Source organism: Balaenoptera musculus, chromosome 3, assembly GCF_009873245.2.
Source record: "Balaenoptera musculus isolate JJ_BM4_2016_0621 chromosome 3, mBalMus1.pri.v3, whole genome shotgun sequence".
NCBI classification, from domain to species: Eukaryota; Metazoa; Chordata; class Mammalia; order Artiodactyla; family Balaenopteridae; genus Balaenoptera; species Balaenoptera musculus.
In genome coordinates, this window is record NC_045787.1 from 165,254,397 (window position 1) to 165,272,837 (window position 18,441).

At 50.8% G+C, this 18,441-nt stretch overlaps 1 protein-coding gene across 1 annotated transcript in view; it reads left to right on the top strand.

Annotated features, from left to right (window-relative positions):
* FBN3 (fibrillin 3) overlaps positions 1-18,441 on the top strand; it is a 90,288-nt gene that overhangs the window by 58,915 nt on the left and 12,932 nt on the right. Inside the window, exons 40-57 of the mRNA XM_036847372.1 lie at positions 1,016-1,141; positions 5,011-5,136; positions 5,516-5,665; positions 8,034-8,105; positions 9,993-10,118; positions 10,402-10,527; positions 10,978-11,103; positions 11,461-11,577; positions 12,873-13,001; positions 13,500-13,619; positions 14,339-14,464; positions 15,108-15,260; positions 15,405-15,470; positions 15,689-15,814; positions 16,215-16,334; positions 16,457-16,579; positions 17,404-17,538; positions 17,702-17,827. Coding sequence (XP_036703267.1) covers positions 1,016-1,141; positions 5,011-5,136; positions 5,516-5,665; positions 8,034-8,105; positions 9,993-10,118; positions 10,402-10,527; positions 10,978-11,103; positions 11,461-11,577; positions 12,873-13,001; positions 13,500-13,619; positions 14,339-14,464; positions 15,108-15,260; positions 15,405-15,470; positions 15,689-15,814; positions 16,215-16,334; positions 16,457-16,579; positions 17,404-17,538; positions 17,702-17,827 — 2,193 coding nt within the window. The remainder of the gene's footprint in view (positions 1-1,015; positions 1,142-5,010; positions 5,137-5,515; positions 5,666-8,033; positions 8,106-9,992; positions 10,119-10,401; positions 10,528-10,977; positions 11,104-11,460; positions 11,578-12,872; positions 13,002-13,499; positions 13,620-14,338; positions 14,465-15,107; positions 15,261-15,404; positions 15,471-15,688; positions 15,815-16,214; positions 16,335-16,456; positions 16,580-17,403; positions 17,539-17,701; positions 17,828-18,441) is intronic.

An 18,441-nucleotide genomic window follows, 5' to 3' on the forward strand; every position in this document is an offset into this window, starting at 1 on the left:
ATTCTTCCTTCCTTCTTTCCTTCCATCCATTCTTCCTTCCTTCTTTCCTTCCATCCATTCATCCATCCATCCATCCATATATATAAGTACATTCATCCATCTACTCACCTACCCACCCACCCATCCATCCACTCATTTATCTTTTCGTCCATTGACCCATTTGCTTATTCACCCATCTAGCACTTTTCATATCCACCCATCTACCCATCCACACATCCATCCTCCCATATCCATTCATCCATCCATCCATCCATCATTCTATCCATTCATCCTTTATTCCATCCATCCTTTATTCCATCCATCCATCATTCCATCCATCCACCCACCCATCCATCCATCATTCCATCCATCCATCCATCCATCCATCCATCCATCCATCCATCCATCCTTCTATCCATGGGGGTAATGAGATTGGAGAATTCCATCAAGACGGAACTTGGATGGATGGATGGATGAAAGGATGTTCTATCCAATGAAGGGAAAGAGGATGAATTCAGGGTGACATTGACCCAGGAGAGTCTGGGTGCAGCCTCCAAATATCCAACAGCTCTTGGGTATTCTTTTTTTTTTAATTAATTTATTTTATTTTTGGCTGCATTGGGTCTTCATTGCTGCACGTGGGCTTTCTCTAGTTGCGGCGAGCGGGGGCTCCTCTTCACTGCGGTGCGCTTGCTTCTCATTGCGGTGGCTTCTCTTGTTGCGGAGCACGGGCTTGCAGCGCATGGGCTCAGTGGTTGTGGCTCGCGGGCTCTAGAGCGCAGGCTCAGTAGTTGTGGTGCGCGGGCTTAGTTGCTCCATGGCATGTGGGATCTTCCCGGCCCAGGGATCGAACCCATGTACCCTGCATTGGCAGATGGATTCTTAACCACTGCGCCACCAGGGAAGTCCCTGAGTATTCTTAAAGAAGCAGGACTGACTCTCCAGGACCCTGGAGAGCCCAGGGCAAGGCATGGGTGTCCCCCAAGTCCTCTGCTTGGATTTACCTTCCAATCACAGCTTCCTCACTTCCTGACAGACATTGACGAATGCCAGGAGCTGCCAGGGCTGTGCCAGGGGGGCAACTGTGTCAACACCTTCGGCAGCTTCCAGTGCGAGTGTCCACCCGGCTACCACCTCAATGAGGACACCCGCATCTGTGAGGGTGAGCTTGAACCCACCCCATCCTCCCTGCCTTCCTGCCCAGCCTCACCTCCTTTTCCGGTACTGGGGCCTCACATGCCCCTTGGAGTCTGCTCACCTGCTTTGCTGCCTGGGGCCCGTAGGAAGGGTTGGGAAGGCTTCCTCGGAATGTCCCAATCTACCCTCTGCTCCGCTGCCCCCTCCCTGTCTCCCCATTGCCTGACCTCCAGCCTCCTTCCCTCTCAGAAATGACCTGGCTTTATCTCAGCAGCCATGCCCTTCTTCCTTTGAGCAAAAGCTGAACAAGGCCCAGAGCTAAGAGGGGGAAGGGAAAGACACCAAAGGAATAGCCATACCTTTCCTTTTCACTTGTCTCCTTACTGTCCTCTTTTGCATCTTAGTAACAATCAACAGTTAACTGGTGTCTGTGATTGCATGTCACCACGGTGCTGAGCATCTGCATTTGTCATTTGTTCATTCACCAAAACAGCCTCATGAGAAAGATGTTCCTATTATGACCCCATTTTTCAGATGCAGAAACTAAGGCTCAAGGGGGTTAAGTCACTTGAGATACCAGCTAGTAAGTGATTGAAACTGGCTTTGAGCCCAGCCATTCTTATCCTTGAGTCTGAGCTCTTTTGATGCAATATATGAAATTCCTTCCTTCCTTCATTCATCCATCCATCCATCCATCCATCCATCTGTCCACCAATCCATTCTTTTTCTTCTTTTCAACAATATTAACTGAGCACCTGCATGCAACCAGACACTGACATCAGCACACAAGGACAGTAGATCTTTCACTCTGATCAGCACTCTTTAGAAACTCAAGGAAATGGTGAAAGAAGGGAGAGATCTAAGATTGAAAGCCCAATTTCCTTTCTACATGGAGGTGGGAGCTGTCAAACCAGAGTCAGAACTCAAAATGCTTGAAAAATATCTCATCCCTCCCTGCCTCCCCTATTCCGTAGACTCTCAAGGGAAAAAGGGAAAAGTCCTGTCATCAGATATGGCCCTGTGCTGCATTTCTTGACTGTCCCAGGGCAGGTAGACTTCAACCTGAATGTTAACCTTGGCCGTGGAGCCTCGCAGGGCCAGTTTGTGCCCTTGAGGGCTGCAGGCTTGCAGCATTTCCCAGCTTTCAGACTCAAGGGCCCTGTACTCCAAAGGGTGCCATTCCCCCATCCCCCCACCCCCGCTTAGTTTAATGCTCTGCTGTCGCCATCTTGAAATTCTTCATATACTTTGCACTGGACAAATTCTGTAGCCAGTCCTTGTCAAACATTTTGTCTAACTCCTAGAATCACTAAGTCATATGGTAATTCTATGTTTGACTTTTTGAGGAACTGCCAAACTGTTTTCCACAGCAGCTGCACCATTTTGCATTTTCACCAGCAACATAAGAGGGTTCTAGTTTCACCACATCGTTATCAACACTTGTTATTTTCCATTGTTTAAAATATTATCCTAGTGGGTGTGAAATGATATCTCATTGTGGTTTTGATTTGTATTTTCCTAATGACTAATGAGGTTGAGTACCTTTGGAGAAATGTCTATTTAGGTCTTTTTCCCATTTTAAAATTGGATTGTTTGCCTTTCTGTTGTTGAGTTGTGAGAGTTCTTTATGTATACTGGATATAAGACTCCCATCGGATATGTGATTTGCAAAGAGTTTCTCCAATTTTGTGAGTTGTCTTTTCACTTTCTCGATAGTGCCTGCTGATGCACAACAGGTTTAAATTTTGATGAAATCCAGTTTATCTGGGTTTTTTTTCCTTTTGTGGTTTGTGCTTTTGGTGTCATATCTAAGAATCCATTGCTAAACACAAGGTCATTAAGATTTACCCCAATGTTTTCTTCCAAGAGTTTTATAGTTTTATATATTTATTTTTTTTTGGTAGATCTTTTTTTTTTAATTAATTTATTTTATTTATCTTTGGCTTCGTTGGGTCTTCATTGCTGCATGCGGGCTTTCTCTAGTTGCGGCGAGCAGGGGCTACTCTTCATTGCAGTGCGCAGGCTTCTCATTGTGGTGGCTTCTCATTGCGGGGCACGGGCTCTAGGCGCACGGGCTTCGGTAGGTGTGCCACGCAGGCTCAGTAGTTGTGGTTCGCAGGCTCTAGAGCGCAGGCTCAGTAGTTGTGGCGCACAGGCTTAGTTGCTCCGCGGCATGTGGGATCTTCCTGGACCAGGGCTTGAACGCGTGTCCCCTGCATTGGCAGGCGGGTTCTTAACCACTGCGCCACCATGGAAGCCCGAGTTTTATAGTTTCAGCTCTCATGTTTAAGTCTTCTATTTTGAGTTAATTTTTGTATATGATGTGAGGTAGGGATCCAACTTCATTCTTTTGCCTGTTGGTATCTAATTGTCCCAGCACCATTTGCTGAAGAGACTTTTCTTTCTGCACTGAGTGGTCTTGTTGAAAATCAGTTGACTGTAGATGTCTTGGTTTGTTTCTGGTCTCTAAATCCTATTCCACTGATTTATAGTTCTATCCTTATGCCAGTACCACTCTGTTTTGATTACTATAGCATTGTAAGTAGGTTTTGAAATGGGGAAGTGTGACTCCTCCAACTTTTTTTTCTTTTCTCAAGATTATTTTGGCTGTTTGGGGTCCCTTACAATTTCATATGAATGTTAGGATCAGCTTTTCCATTTCTGCCAAGAAAAGAGAAGTCACTGGGATTTTTATGGGAATTACATTGACTCTATAGATCACTTTAGGGAATATTGCCATTTTAACAATAATGAGTCTTTTAATCCATGTACACTGCATGTCTTTCCATTTATTTAGGTCTTCTCTAATTTTTTTCAGAAATGTTTTATAGTTTTCTGTGTACAAGTCTTTCACCTCTTGGGTTGAATTTATTCTTAAGTATTTAATCTTTTGGATTCTATTATAATTGGAATTATTTTCTTAATTTCCTTTTCAATTGCTTTTTGGTAGTTTGTAGAAATACAACTGAAATTTCTATGTCAGTGTGTTGATCTTGCATTCTGCAGTTGTGCCGCTTCATTTATTAGCTCTAATAGTTTTCATTCTGTGGATTCTCTAGGATATTTTATATATCAGATCCCCTGGTTTTGTAAGTTTTTGACTGGATTCCTGAGTTCCTCAAAAGTTAATTTTGTCAGTTTTTGCTCAGCTCAATAGTTGTTTTTGTGGAGAAATAAAGCTCTGACATTCCCTATTCTGCCATTTTTGGAAATGTGACTCCTAGCTTGCTAATATTCCACCACCTGTTTTTGTATAGCCCACTAAGAATGCTTTTCACATTTTTAGGTTATTGGAAAAAATCAAAAGGAGAATAATACTTTGTGCCACATGAAAATGACATGAAATTCACATTTCAGTGGCCATAAGTCAAGTTTTATTGGGGCACAGCATGCTAGTTTGTTTACCCATTGTCTATGGCTGGCTGCCTTCACGCTACCATGGCAAAGTGAATAGCTCATCAGAGACCATTGTTTGGCTCGCAAAACTGAAAAAAACATTTACTGCCGGCCCTTTACAGAAAATGTGTGCTGCCTCTGGACTAAGGGATCGATCAGGTTGAGAATCAACTTTTTTCTTTCAAGAATATTTTATTCATAGGGCTCTTGCTTCCTATTGCATCACACTGGGAAGCACATGATTGCCCCACTCTTGGTGATAATATCATTAATTCATGAGCTCAGGTCATGTTTTCTCTTAATAGAAGTGGGATCATAGTAAACTTTTTTCCCCACCTAACACTGTGCCATATCTTTACACATCACTAAGATGTCTGTGCATTTTAACCTAATCTTGAAACTAAACTCAACCGCGTAGCGAAGTGGCTCTGGCAGACCTGGGGTGGGGAGTTATCCAGACAAGTCCTGGATGCAGACAATTCCTCCCTCCCCCTGCAGACATCGATGAATGCTCTTCACACTCGGGCATCTGTGGCCCTGGTACCTGCTACAACACTCTGGGGAACTACACTTGTGTCTGCCCAGCGGAATACCTGCAAGTCAACGGTGGCAACAACTGCATGGGTACGAAGTGTGATGATGGGGGAGTCCAGCAGTTGTGGAAAAAGCACTTGGGTGTGGGAGGGGCTTCTGGGAGTCTCCAAGCCTTGGAAGAGTGTGGAGAGGTGTGTTTGTAGGAGGAGAGAGGGAGGGTGAGTGTATTTGAGATGCTGGTATGCAGCAGTGAACAAGGCTGCAGGGCTCAGGGACCCAGGGCTGCCATGTATGGTTGTCCAGGTTGTGCACTGCCCGAGAAAGGCTAAAATGTGAAGCGCACCCTCATGTGTGTTGGGGAGAAGTCAAGCCAGTAATTTCCAAATAGATTTGTGAATGAGTTCCTATCTCTCTGGCTCTCTTCCTCTGGTGTCTCTTGCCTGCATCCTTCACCCCAACCCAACTGCAGACATGAGGAAGAGTGTCTGCTTCCGGCACTATAACGGTACATGTCGGAATGAGCTGACCTTTAACGTGACCCGGAAGACGTGCTGCTGTTCTTACAACATTGGCCAGGCCTGGAATAGACCCTGCGAGGCCTGCCCAACCCCTGCCAGCCGTAAGTGCCCCTCCCTGGCCTTCATTCCAGCTTGGCCCTTTTTAATGCAGTGTTTAATGAGGCACACCCGCACTTAGGACTCCCAGATGAGTCTGTGTTGTTTTGATGAGAGCTGAAGAGTTGAAGTTCCATCCCAATCAACGTATGGAAAAATCAATACTTTTAAGGAGGGCAAGGCATCCTTCTATTTCACAGACTTGAGGAATTCAGGATGGATCAGTGAGGATTTCATTTGTGCTAAAGAACCTTGAACACTCACAGATTATTTGGGGGGGTCAGTGAGTGAGTGCCTAGGGCCAGAGAGAAAAGCACAGCTGGTTAGAGGTACCAGGGCCCCAAGAGCTGCGGGCGGAGCAAGCTTGCAGAAGCTCTGGGGAGGATTACAGAAATGTCGGTCAGGATGAAGAAGGGTATTCCAGGCAAAGAACAGCAGGAGCAAAGTCCTGAAAGAAGGACTGAGCAGAAGACCTTTTTGGCAGTTGGGATGAGACCTATTAGGATGATCTAGCAACCAGCCCAGGCATCAGAAAGAGCTGCAGGAATGGAGCGGTGAGTAGAGGGGATAACTAGGGGTTACAAGTGTACTAGTGCTATGGACTGAATGTTTGAGTTCCCCCAAAATTCATATGTTGGAGCCCTAACCCCCAGTGTGATGGCATTTGGAGGTGGAGCCTTTGGGAGTTAATTAGGTCATGTGGATGGAGCCCTCTAAATGGGATTAGTGCCCTTATAAGAAGAGACACAAGAAAGGTTCTCTCTTTGCCATGTGAAGACACAGCAAGAAGACAGACAGGAAGAGTTCTCAGCAGACACCAGATCTGCCGGCACCTTGATCTTGGACTTCCCAGCCTGCAGAACTGTGAGAAGTAAACCTTTGTTATTGGAGCCAAACAGTTCATGGTATTTCCTTATAGCAGCCTGAACTAAGACAATTCGTTTCCTAGGGTTGTGGCAACAAATACCACAAACTTGATGGCTTAAAAAAAAAAAAAACACCAGAAACATATTTTCTCACAGTCTTGGAGGCTAGACGTCATAAATCAAGGTGTGGGCAGGGTCACACTTCCTTCAGAGGCTCTAGGGATGAATTCTTACTTGCTTCGTCCGGTTTCTGGTGGCTCCAGGCATTCTTCGGTGTTGCTTGGCTTGTACCTGCATCTCCTCCATCTCTGCCTTCAACTCATATGGCTTCTCCCTGTGTCTCCACATGTCTCTTCATTTCTTATAAGGACACCAGTCATTGCATTAGGGCTACTCTGATCCAGGATGACTTTAACTTGATTGTATTTGCAAAGACCCTATTTCCCAAAAAGGTCACATTCAGAGGGTCTGGGTGGACATGAACTTTGGGGGTGGAGGGTCATTGTTCAACCCAGTGCAGTGGTATGAGAAGGGGTCATTACTGGCTGTCTCTGAGTGCCGGGCCCTGTTCTGGGTTCTAGGAAATAAGAATAAGGTAGACCCAAGCTGTGCAGTCTGGGAGGAAACTGCAGACAGCCAAGTATGGTTATGAGATTGTCAAGACAGATCAAATGTCACTCACAAATTATGTGCTGGGAGTTAGGTACCTACCTGAATCTTATGCACCTGAATCTGAGGTGCAGGTTGCATATGATGAGACAGAAGTCCACACTAGGCATAGGGGCCACTGAGATTGGTCTGTTCTCATCACGATACAGGCAGAAGAGCAAGTGAGGAGCAGGGCAGGGATGTGGGGAAAGGTGGCACTGCCCAAATGCCTGCTCATGTCTGTCAGGTGGGTCCAGGGACACCCACCCACCTGGGGATCAAGGTCAGGCAAGCAGTATCTTGGTGTCAGCAGTGGGATATAGTCAGAGAGTGAATTGCCCTGGAAGAGCCAAACGATGGCGTCATCAGCTGTCCAGGGCCAGAGTGGTGGGCTGCCCTGAGTCCTCAAGGTTGAAGTGAACTATGCTAGGGAACAGCATATGCAAAGTTTCGGAAGCATGACAGAGCAGGACACATCCAGACATGGAATGAAATCATATAACAGGAGGGCAGGAGATGCTGTTGGAGGAAAGGTGGGGTTGAGGGTGAAGGTTCTTGAGGTCCAGACTGAAGAGTCTGCACTTTATGGTGAGGACAGTGGGGTGTGGCTGGTGGCACTCATGCAGGGAAGAGATGAGGGAGGTCATGTCTATGTGTTAGAAGATCACCCCGCACAGGTGTATGGCACCCGTAACCCTCCCAGTGCTGGTCAGAGTGGTGGGAGGGAGAGGGACTAGTTATCAGAGGCCAGGTGAGCACTGGGCTACAGGGATGGACAAGCTGATCAGAGGAGGAGGAGGTGTCCACCCGGGGAGGCTGCAGCCCCAGCGCCCTGCCTTCCCCATTCTCCTTTGCCCAGTGGATTACCAGATCCTGTGTGGAAACCAGGTTCCCGGGTTCGTCGTTGACATCCACACAGGGAAGCCCCTCGGTGAGTGACCACCACCCTCCTGCCTGTAGCCCCAGGTCACTCTGTGCCTAGAGCCCTGCCCCCTCTCTTCCCCTCCCCCCACAGCTCTTTCCCTTCGACCCTCCCCCACCCCACACCCTCACTCTTCCAACTCCCCAGGCCTGGAATCATGCCCCTTTTTTAAAAAAAAGCAATGAGAGTATTTTTATTAAATTGTTATTCATTTTTTAAAATTCTGTAAAAATACACATAACATTTACCATTTTAACCATTTTTATGTGTCCAGTTCAGTGGCATTAAGTACATTCACACTGTTGTGCAACCATCCCCAACATCCATCTCCAGAACTTTTCATCTTCCCAGACTGAAACTCTGTCCCCATTAAATACTAACTCCGATCCCCCTCCCCCAGGTCCTGGGAACCGCCATTCTACTTTCTGTCTATAAATCTGACCTCATAGAAACAGATTCACATAGTATTTGTCCTTTTGTGTCTGTCTTATTTCACTCAGCATAATGCCCCCAAGGTTCATCCGTGTTGCAGCGTGGAGCAGAACACTCCCTTTTTAAGTTAAATGAGGTTTTGTACAATTTGATACCCGAATGCCAAATTTCAGCTGTGCGGTGTTTAATTGATGAACCTATTTTCAGTTGTTTTCATTCTACGGTTGTATTCTCCTTATTTTCAACAATTGGAACAGAGCAGATAAGAGCAACTCCCCCTCCAGTCACCCCCTCAAATCTAAGTCTCCTTCATACTCTCCCAAGGTCATAAGTCAGTCTCCCATGGGTGGATACAGGCTGATTCCAGGTTCTTTTATATAAACAACAGCTTTATTGAGATATAATTCATGCTTTACGCCTGGAGTATTTCTTTCTAGTTCTTTCTTCATGCATTTAAAGACACATAGAGATCCGCCTTTGAAAATGCATGGCATTGTTTTCTGGGGAGTTGGACATAAATTCTGTGCTTTCTTATGTCTCGTCTGCAACTTATTTTTTTCACCCAGCAAAGAGTCGTGAAGAACCAGCCAGGTTCCTACACTCAGCACTGCCTCCTTCTTTGCCCTGCTTTGTAGTATTCCATATATGGACACATCCCAGGTCATAAGTCAGTCCCCCATGGGTGGACACATAGGCAGATTCCAGGTTCTTTTATATAAACAACAGCTTTATTGAGATATAATTCACTCCACCCATCAAAAGTGCACAATTCAGTGGGTTTTCGTATATTCACAGAGCTGTGCCCCATCACTTCAATTTAAGTTTGAACAATTTCATCACACAAAAAGAAACCCTGTCCCCATGAACAGTCATTCCCCGTTCTGCCTTCCCCCAGCCCCTGGCAATCACTATTCCACTTTCGATCTCTGTGGATTTGCCTGTTCTGGACGTTTCATATAAATGGAATCGTACGGTATTTGTCCTTTGGGGACTGGCTTCTCTCACTGAGCATCATGTTTTCAAGGTTCGTCCACGTTGTAGTGCGTGTCAGTGCTTCACCCCTTTTTCAGGATGAATCGTATTCCCTTGTAGGGAGGGACCACATTTTGTCATCCACTCCTCTGGTGATGTTTCCAGTTTCTTGCTAAACGTCACCACAGGTCCTCCCCTGCAGCTTCCTGCTCACACACAGGGCTGCTTCATTCCCGGAGACCCCACAAAGCAGGCTTGCTGGGTCACAGCAAATGTGCATTTTTGTTGAGAAAGAGGCTCTCTCCCCCTGCCTTCCCTCCCACATCCTGATTTCTTTCCGGTGTGAACAGATATAGTTTGGCCACTGCAGAATTTTTCAAGTGTGTGCTGGTTGGGGGACACATCTTCTCCTAGACTGCATGATCTCTTAGGTCAGGGTCCCCAGACGTTGCGGGGGGCTGGGCTGCTCCTGACGGCTGGCGCCCTCCCCAGACATCGACGAGTGTGGGGAGATCCCTGCCATCTGTGCCAATGGCGTCTGCATCAACCAGATCGGGAGCTTCCGCTGCGAGTGCCCCACGGGCTTCAGCTACAACAGGGTGCTGCTGGTCTGCGAAGGTGCCGCCCCCCTGCCTCCCCAGCCCCGGGTGGGATGCTGGTCCCCCCTCCCAGCCTGTGCTCTCTGGGCAAGTCTTTTAAACCCCGTGAACCTCAGTTTCCCCCTCTGCGTATGGGGCTAACGCCTTTCCGAGGGGCTCCATCCCACATCACCCCGCTCAATGTGGTTCTGGCTGCTTCTGGAGGGACCACCTGCCCTGAAGTGGGGGGGGGGCTGGGTTTAGGGTTTGATTCTGCAGGGAAGAGTCTCTTTCAACCCCACCCCGCTGGCTGTACTCCCCAGACGTGGACGAGTGTGCCAGCGGGGAGAGCCCCTGCCAGCAGAATGCCAACTGCATCAACATCCCCGGCAGCTACAGCTGCAAGTGCGCCCGAGGGTACAAGCTGTCGCCAGGGGGGGCTTGCGTGGGTAAGTGGGGACCCCAGTCGGGAGGTGAGGGAGTGGGGTGTAGGACAAAGCCAGACTCTGCCTCCCTCTGTGACTTGGGTAGGGCACGGCTCTGTCCGGGCTTTTTTCCTTGGCTGTACTTTCTTTTGGGGGGGGGAGCTGTGCCACACGGCTTGCAGGATCTTAGTTCCCTGACCAGGGATCGAACCCGTGCCCCCCTGCAGTGGAAGCGTGGAGTTATAACCTCTGGACTGCCTGGGAATTCCCTCCTTGGCTGTACTTTGGGGTGGGGGTGCTGAGAGCATCTGTTAACAGGGGAGTCATGAGGGTGAAATGGGAGGTGAAGCATTTCCCCTGGGACAGCAGCTAGAATGGGTAGGCGGTCGGGCTTGCCCACTGCCACGTGTGATGGCTCGGGACACACTGTGGGGTGGGGACTCTGGGGGCACCACACTCCCTGCCCTCCCTCAGGACGGAATGAGTGTCGGGAGATCCCAAACGTCTGTAGCCATGGCGACTGCGTGGACACAGCTGATAGCTACATGTGCCTGTGTCACCGTGGCTTCCGGGCCTCAGCAGACCAGACCCTGTGCATGGGTGAGAGCCCCCTCTGCTCCTTCCTCTTAGGCCAGGCTGCCAAGGGCGAGGGGCCATGGGTCTACACCTCCCCTGGGGTGGGGATGATGCTTCTGCCCATCCTGATTCACAGACTCACAGCTGTGAGCCCTGGCACCTGAGACCTTAGGTAAATGACTTATTCACCTCCCTGCACCTCAGTTTTCCCATCTGTAGAATGGAAGTGATAAATAGGGGTATTTCCCAGCCATCACTTCCCATCCACCTGGGCAGGGTGAAGTGCAGGAGAGGGGGGCTGGGTCCAGCCAGGCCCTCACTGCCCAAGCTGCCCGATGCCCTGGGTGAGCTGGGCGGGGATCAGGGGCTTTGCTCTGGCAGACGTCAACGAGTGTGACCAGCAGCCATGCGGAAATGGGACCTGCAAGAATATCGTCGGCTCCTACAGCTGCCTCTGCTTCCCTGGCTTTGTGGCGACACACAACGGACATTGCGTGGGTGAGCTGCCCGGGCTGGTGGGCAAGCCTCAGTGCACCCCTACTGAAAAGTGGGTTCTTGGCTTGAGGGCACCCCTCTGAAATTAAGGATCTCGCCCCAGGGATGCCTTCAGAAAAACAACCTCAGGGGATTGAAAACTAGTTAACCATAAAGTTCTCCAAACCCCTTCAATTGTCAAGTACCGAGGGTCCCTCACTAGAGTTTACACTCAGGTTGATAAGAAGGAGATGGACAGTACAGAGAGAAAGGTGAACAGTGAAGACAAGACCTGGGTGGTGGGATGCTGGCAGTTGAGTGCAATGGTTGAAAGTGGATTCCAAGGTCAGGTGGTGTGAATTCAAATCCCAGCTTTGCCATCTGCCAGCTGTGTGACCCTAGGCAAGTCATTTACCTCTCTGTGCTTCAGTTTCCTTCTCTGTAAAAAGAAGGTTAATAGTAGTACCTACCTATCTTAATATCAGACCAAATTGACTTCTGAACAAGGAATATTACCAGAAATAAAGAGAGTCAATATATATTGATTAAGGGGTCATTTCTCTGAGAAGACATAACAATCATAAATGCATATGCAGCTAGCAGTAGAGCTTCAAAACACATGAAGTAAAAATTGATAGAACTGAAAAAGAAATAGACAAATCTGTAATTACAGTTAGAGGATTTAACACTCCTCCCTCAGTAATAGAGGGATCAAGTAGAAGATCAGTAAGAATATAGAACACCTGAACAATCATGTGAACCACCTAGACCTGAGTGATATTTATAGAACATCCCAGAACATACATTCTTCTCAGGTGCACATGGACATTCACCAGGAAAGACCATATTCTGGGCCATAAGATAAACAACAAAATTTTAAAAATTGAGGTTACACAAGGTAGGTCCTTGGAATGTAAGTGAATTAAACTAGAAATCAGTCACAGAAAGATATCCAGAAAATCCCCAAATGTTTGGAAGTTAAACAATATACTCCTAAAGAATCCATAGGAAAAAGAACAAATCATAAGAAAATTAGAAAACATTTTGAATTAAATGAAAATGAAAACACAACATAACAAAATTTGTGGGATGCAGCTAAGGTAGTATGTACAGGCAAATTCATAGCCTTAAAATGCTCATATTAGAAAATATTGGTGTCTGCTTTATAGGATAGTTGGAGGGTTAATATACAGCTGGTATATAAGTGCTCAATAAATTGAAGTCACTGCCATCAACTCAACTTTGTGAACAGAAGAGCAAGGGAGGCTCAGAGCCCTAGGCTATGTGGGTGACCCCGCTGGCCCATCTTCCATCTGCAGACATGGATGAATGCAGCACCATCATGGGGCAGGTGTGCCGATTTGGCCAGTGCCTCAACACAGCAGGCTCCTTCCACTGCCTCTGCCAGGATGGCTTTGAGCTCACGAGTGATGGGAAGAACTGCATAGGTGAGTCTCACTATGGTGCTGGAAGCCATCTCAGCCAGCCCCTACTCCAAGTTTACCTGCAGTTGGTACTTCTGAGTGAGCATGGTTCCATTTCATAACCATGCATTTATTTTAAGGTATAAAACCAGCACATCACACCTATGTTTTCACAGGGTTTGTGGTTTAGGGTGAGGCTGTCTTGAAGCTCTAAGTTTTATGAAGTATGGTATAATAGAGGTGTTGAATGGATGCCATGGAAACCATGAAAGGGGTGTGCAAGTGGCTTGAGATTAGGAACTTTGCTTCCCCTTCCCCTGGCTCCACCTATAACCCCCATCAAGACCGAGAATATTCTTCTCCAGATGTCCCTGTTTTCCTGAGTATCAGCCCTTCCTCTGGATCCAGAAAGGCTTGTCTGGGGGCCTTGGCCATCGTGCAGTGACCATAGGTGCCGGCCCTAGCCCCTGGCAAGCCCCTGCCACCAGCTGGTGCTGGGACCCCTCCTCCTCCTCTCCCCAGATGCCAACGAGTGTCTCAGCCTCGCGGGAACCTGCCTACCAGGCACTTGCCAGAACCTTGAGGGCTCCTTCCGCTGCATCTGTCCCCCCGGCTTCCAGGTTCAGAGTGACCACTGTGTCGGTGAGTGTCTGGCCTCACCTCCCAGCTCTGGGGCCAGGGAGGTACCTCCGGCCTCTGTTCTTCCCCCATCTGTAAAATGGGAATGCCAGCTGGGGTGGTGGTGAGTGAAGAGATGCAGTTAGCACAGCGCCCAATACAGTTCCGTATACTGTTATTGTTATTAGGATGCTCTCTTGGCTCAGGGCTCTCTCTCTCTGGGGCCCCCAGGCTTCCTCGTGAATCCTATAAAATGGGCATGGGTGTGGGTCTCACTGCACCAAACCTGGAACTTCTCACCTGATGAGTGGTGGTCAAGGACCAGTCTGGCCTGAACACCTCTGGTCCATTCATCCACTTGGACTAGCCTTGTACAGCCTGGGCTAATGTGGGCCAATCTGGCCTGAGCAGATGGGCTAGCCTAGTACAATGCAAGCTAACTTCTTCCACTGTAGGCTAATTTTATCTAGTCTTAGTTAGCTCTGTAAAAATTTACTCTCTAAAGATGAACTTTTCCAGACCATGACCCCTAACCTGGAGACACCTTCTAGGAAAGACCCCCACACACACTGCCCACCTGGTGCTCCAGCTAATCCTGAACCCTGGGGACCCCACCCTGCGTCAGTCCCTGGACCCTCCCTGGCTGGGCCCCCCACTCCATCTGCCCCTCCCAGCAGCTGAGGCCACCCACCCCAGTGGAGGGCCTGCTGCACCCCACCCACCTCATGTCCCTGCCCCTCCAGACATCAACGAATGCTTGGAAGAGCCCAACCTATGTCTCTTTGGCACCTGTACCAACAGCCCCGGGAGCTTCCAGTGCCTCTGCCCGCCTGGCTTTGTCCTGTCTGACAACGGGCACCGTTGCTTTGGTGAGTCTGGGGCCAGGGAGCACACAGGGTTAGGAAAGAGCTGGATCACCCAGAAAGGGGGCTGCAGTTTCTTGTATGGATCTCCAGGAGCCTTGTCCAGTGTGGGCTAGCCTCACCCAGGCTGAGCTGGCCTCTTCTCTCCCAGGTTAGGGCAACAAGGCAGAGGGCAGGGCAACTCAACAAGTATTTGTTTTTATGGGGGCCAGTGGTGAACCAAACCCCAACCTATCTGTAAGGACATCTCAGGCCGGTGGTGGTCCAGGGCTGACTGGGAGTCAGTAACGAGGATTTGGAGTCTGAAATCTTGGGTCCTCTGGCTCTCTGGAATGAGTCACTTTGCCTCTCCAGGAAAGGAATTCTGATCCAAGAATAACGTGGCTAGGTTTGACTATTCTCCCAGCCTGGGATGACCCCCACAGATGTGAATGTGGGGTGTTGCTGGAAGGGATTCTCAGATTTTCAGCAAAAACCCCGGGGCTGACCCTCATTGGCCCGGTGTGGGTCACATGTCCGTCCCTGAACCAATCACCATGGAGTGATTCTGGAGCGTTCTGATTGGTTGCTGGTAGGGTCAGGACCACCCTATTCATGAGGACTGGGGTGGCTAGCCCTCCTAGCGTTTCTCTGGGGAATCACCCCACAGACACACGGCAGAGTTTCTGCTTCATCCATTTCGAGGCTGGAAAGTGCTCGGTACCCAAAGCTTTCAACACCACGAAGACCCGGTGCTGTTGCAGCCAGAGGCCCGGTGAGGGCTGGAATGACCCCTGCGAGCTGTGTCCTCAGGAGGGCAGTGGTGAGCACCCACCCCCGTCCAGTCTCCCCTGACCCTGCCTGCCTGCCCCCATCTGCTCTCCTTCAGCCTTCCCTACACACAGGGGCATCCTGGGGGCTGCACGTGGCCCCAGACCCTCACCTCCCTTCCCCTCTCGGTGTCCAGCCGCCTTTCAGGAGCTGTGCCCCTTTGGCCACGGGGCAGTCCCAGGCCCGGATGATTCTCGGGAAGGTGAGCCCCTCGCCCACATGCTAAGAGCCCCCCTGGGCCACCGCAGTCTCCTCCTTTCCCGCCCAGCCCTGTCTGGGCTCTACCCTGGTTCCCAAGTCTCAGGCTCCCTCCTCGACCCATGGGTAGCCCTGGACCCCACTCCCCTGGAGGAAAGGAAGAGACCCTGAGTGTGGCCAGGGCATGACAGATGCCGTGCCTGCAACCTCCGCTACCTGCAGATGTGAACGAGTGTGCGGAGAACCCTGGCGTCTGTGCTAACGGCCTTTGTGTCAACACTGATGGCTCTTTCCGCTGCGAGTGCCCTTTTGGCTACAGCCTGGACTTCACAGGTGTCAGCTGCGTGGGTGAGTGACCAGCCTGCCCCAGCCTGCTTCCCAGGGGAGGAAGGAGCCGGGGAAGGCAGACACCACCCAAGGCAGCACCCTGCTGCTCAGCCACTGTCACTCTCCCCCACCCACTCGTCCTTCTTGCTGATGTTTATTCACTCATTCATTTATTCATTTACTTACTCATTCATTCACACATTTGCACACTTTTCATTCATTTACTTGCTCTTCACTCATTCATTCACTCACTCATTTACTTATTCATTGAACACATACTGCATGCCTGCCCTGCGTCCAGCCTAAAGGTGCAGCAGATCTGGCCCTATCCAGTCTGTAGGCAGTCAGCAGGAGGCAGACAGGATCATGTCAAGGGTGGGAGCCCTCGGCAGGCTCTGACCACCCCCTTACCCCCACCCAGACACAGACGAGTGCTCCGTCGGACACCCCTGCGGGGAAGGCACCTGCACCAATATCATTGGAGGCTTCGAATGTGCCTGTGCTGATGGCTTTGAGCCTGGTCCCATGATGACCTGTGAGGGTACGACCCTGCCTGCCCAGACCTGGGCTGTGTGATGGGGGTGAGGGGGGCTGGCCTGAGAGAGGGACAGGGGGTCCCGCAGGCAGACCCCGACCAGCCGGCACCTCCCCTGACCTCCCCAGACATTGATGAGTGCTCCCTGAATCCCCTGCTCTGCGCCTTCCGCTGCCACAACACTGAGGGCTCCTACGTGTGCACCTGCCCGGCTGGCTATGCCCTGCGAGAGGATGGGGCCATGTGCCGAGGTAGGACCCGTCTGGGCAGGTGGGCTATGGATAGGGCCCTGGGGCTCCCCATGCCTCAGTCCCGAGAGAAAATGAAGAAATAAGACCTCTGCCTCCAAGGGTGGGAATGAGCAATAAGTGATAAAGTGAGGGGAGAGCTGAGGCAAGTGAGGGTGCAATGGGTGCTCTTTTGTGACTAGTGGTTCTGTTTTTATAGTTATGAAAGGGGGTGCTAGCATCTCCTTGGCTCCCCAATCTAACAGAACAGTGAGTGTGGCTTTGGGGGCCTCTCCAGTTGTGGCTGGACATGCTCTGAGTGGGCTAGCACAGTGGGGACAGCGATTGTGCCCCCAACCCAGGGACATGTGGCAATGCCTGGAGACATTTTTTATTGTCATGGGTGGGTGGGTGGGTGGGTGCTACAGGCATTGAGTGGCCAGGGATGCTATTCAATATCCTACAGTGTGCAGAAGAGCCTCCCACCACAAAGAATTTTCTAGTCCCAAATGTCCACAGTGTCGAGGGTAGAAACCCTGGCCTGCGACTTGGTCCCTCAAGGGCTATTTCAGAGTCAGTGTTCCAGGGACCACAGTGAAGGCCAGACAGATTCACAGACCCTGATGTAGGCAGGGGATGTGAGTGTTTGGGGCAGTTGTGACCCCCCCCTCCCTTGGCTTCCCAGGAGGTCTGGGACGGTCAGGGGAGGAATGGGCACCTGGCAGTGCTTCAAGGACCTCACTCTGGCCCACCGAGGCCACCGAGGGGTGGGGTCCAGGTCCTCACATCCTGGAGCTGGTCCATGGTGTGTCTGGCCTTGAGCCCCATTGGTCTGGGGTTGCCCGCAGATGTGGACGAGTGTGCAGACAGCAAGCAGGACTGCCACGCCCGGGGCATGATGTGCGAGAACCTCATTGGCACCTTCACCTGCATCTGCCCCCCGGGCATGCGGCCCCAGCTGGGCTCTGGGGAGGGCTGCACAGGTACAGGAGGGCTTCAGGCATGCACGGCCTCCCTGCCCCCGACGGACGGGAGAGTTCAAAGCCAGAGGGTGTGGGCGGGCAGGCATCGACCCTGGAGGTGGAAGCCAGCTCAAGGGACTCTGGCCTCCCCCCACCCCGGCCTGCCGCATCCCTCCCGCCTCAGATGACGATGAATGCCATGCCCAGCCCAGCCTCTGTGCCAATGGCCGCTGCATCAACACCGCAGGCAGCTTCCGCTGTGACTGTGACGAGGGATTCCAGCCCAGCCCTGGCTTCACTGAGTGCCACGGTGAGTGTGGCCAGGCCCAGGTACGGGGGACATAGCCACCCAGCATGTGGCACCGCCACCTGGGAGCTCCCCAAGGCGGGGACGGGGCCAGGGGCACCGAGGGGGTCACTGAGCCAATCTAGACACACGTGTCCACCGCACGCCCCCAGCTTCCCTTTGTCCCTTCAGTCAAACCCCCTGGAAGATTAGAGCATCTTCCCCCTGCCCTGTCCATCATCACACCCAGGAACCGGCCCTCCCCAGGTTCACCACTTCCTAGGGGCTAAACCTGGAGGGCGACCCAGTGGTACCGTGTGTCCTGGCGACTTGTCTATCCCTGTCCCCACAGTCCTTGCCACTCTTCTCCCTTTTTACTCTCCCCCTACCCCGAGCGCAGTCTCCACCCCACAGCTTCAGACCAAGCATGTGTATCCAGCTGCCTCCTGGACACCCCCATCCCCCATGCACCCCAGATTCAGCTCAGCATCTTTGCTCCCCAAGCCTCGTCTCAGCGATGCCCTACCTCCCACCCGGACCCCCAAGCCAGCCTCCTGGGGTAACCCAATGGCCTCCTCCCCACTTCCCTGGACGTCACCCCTCGCTCTGTCCCTACTGTCTGTCCTGGACACCACCAC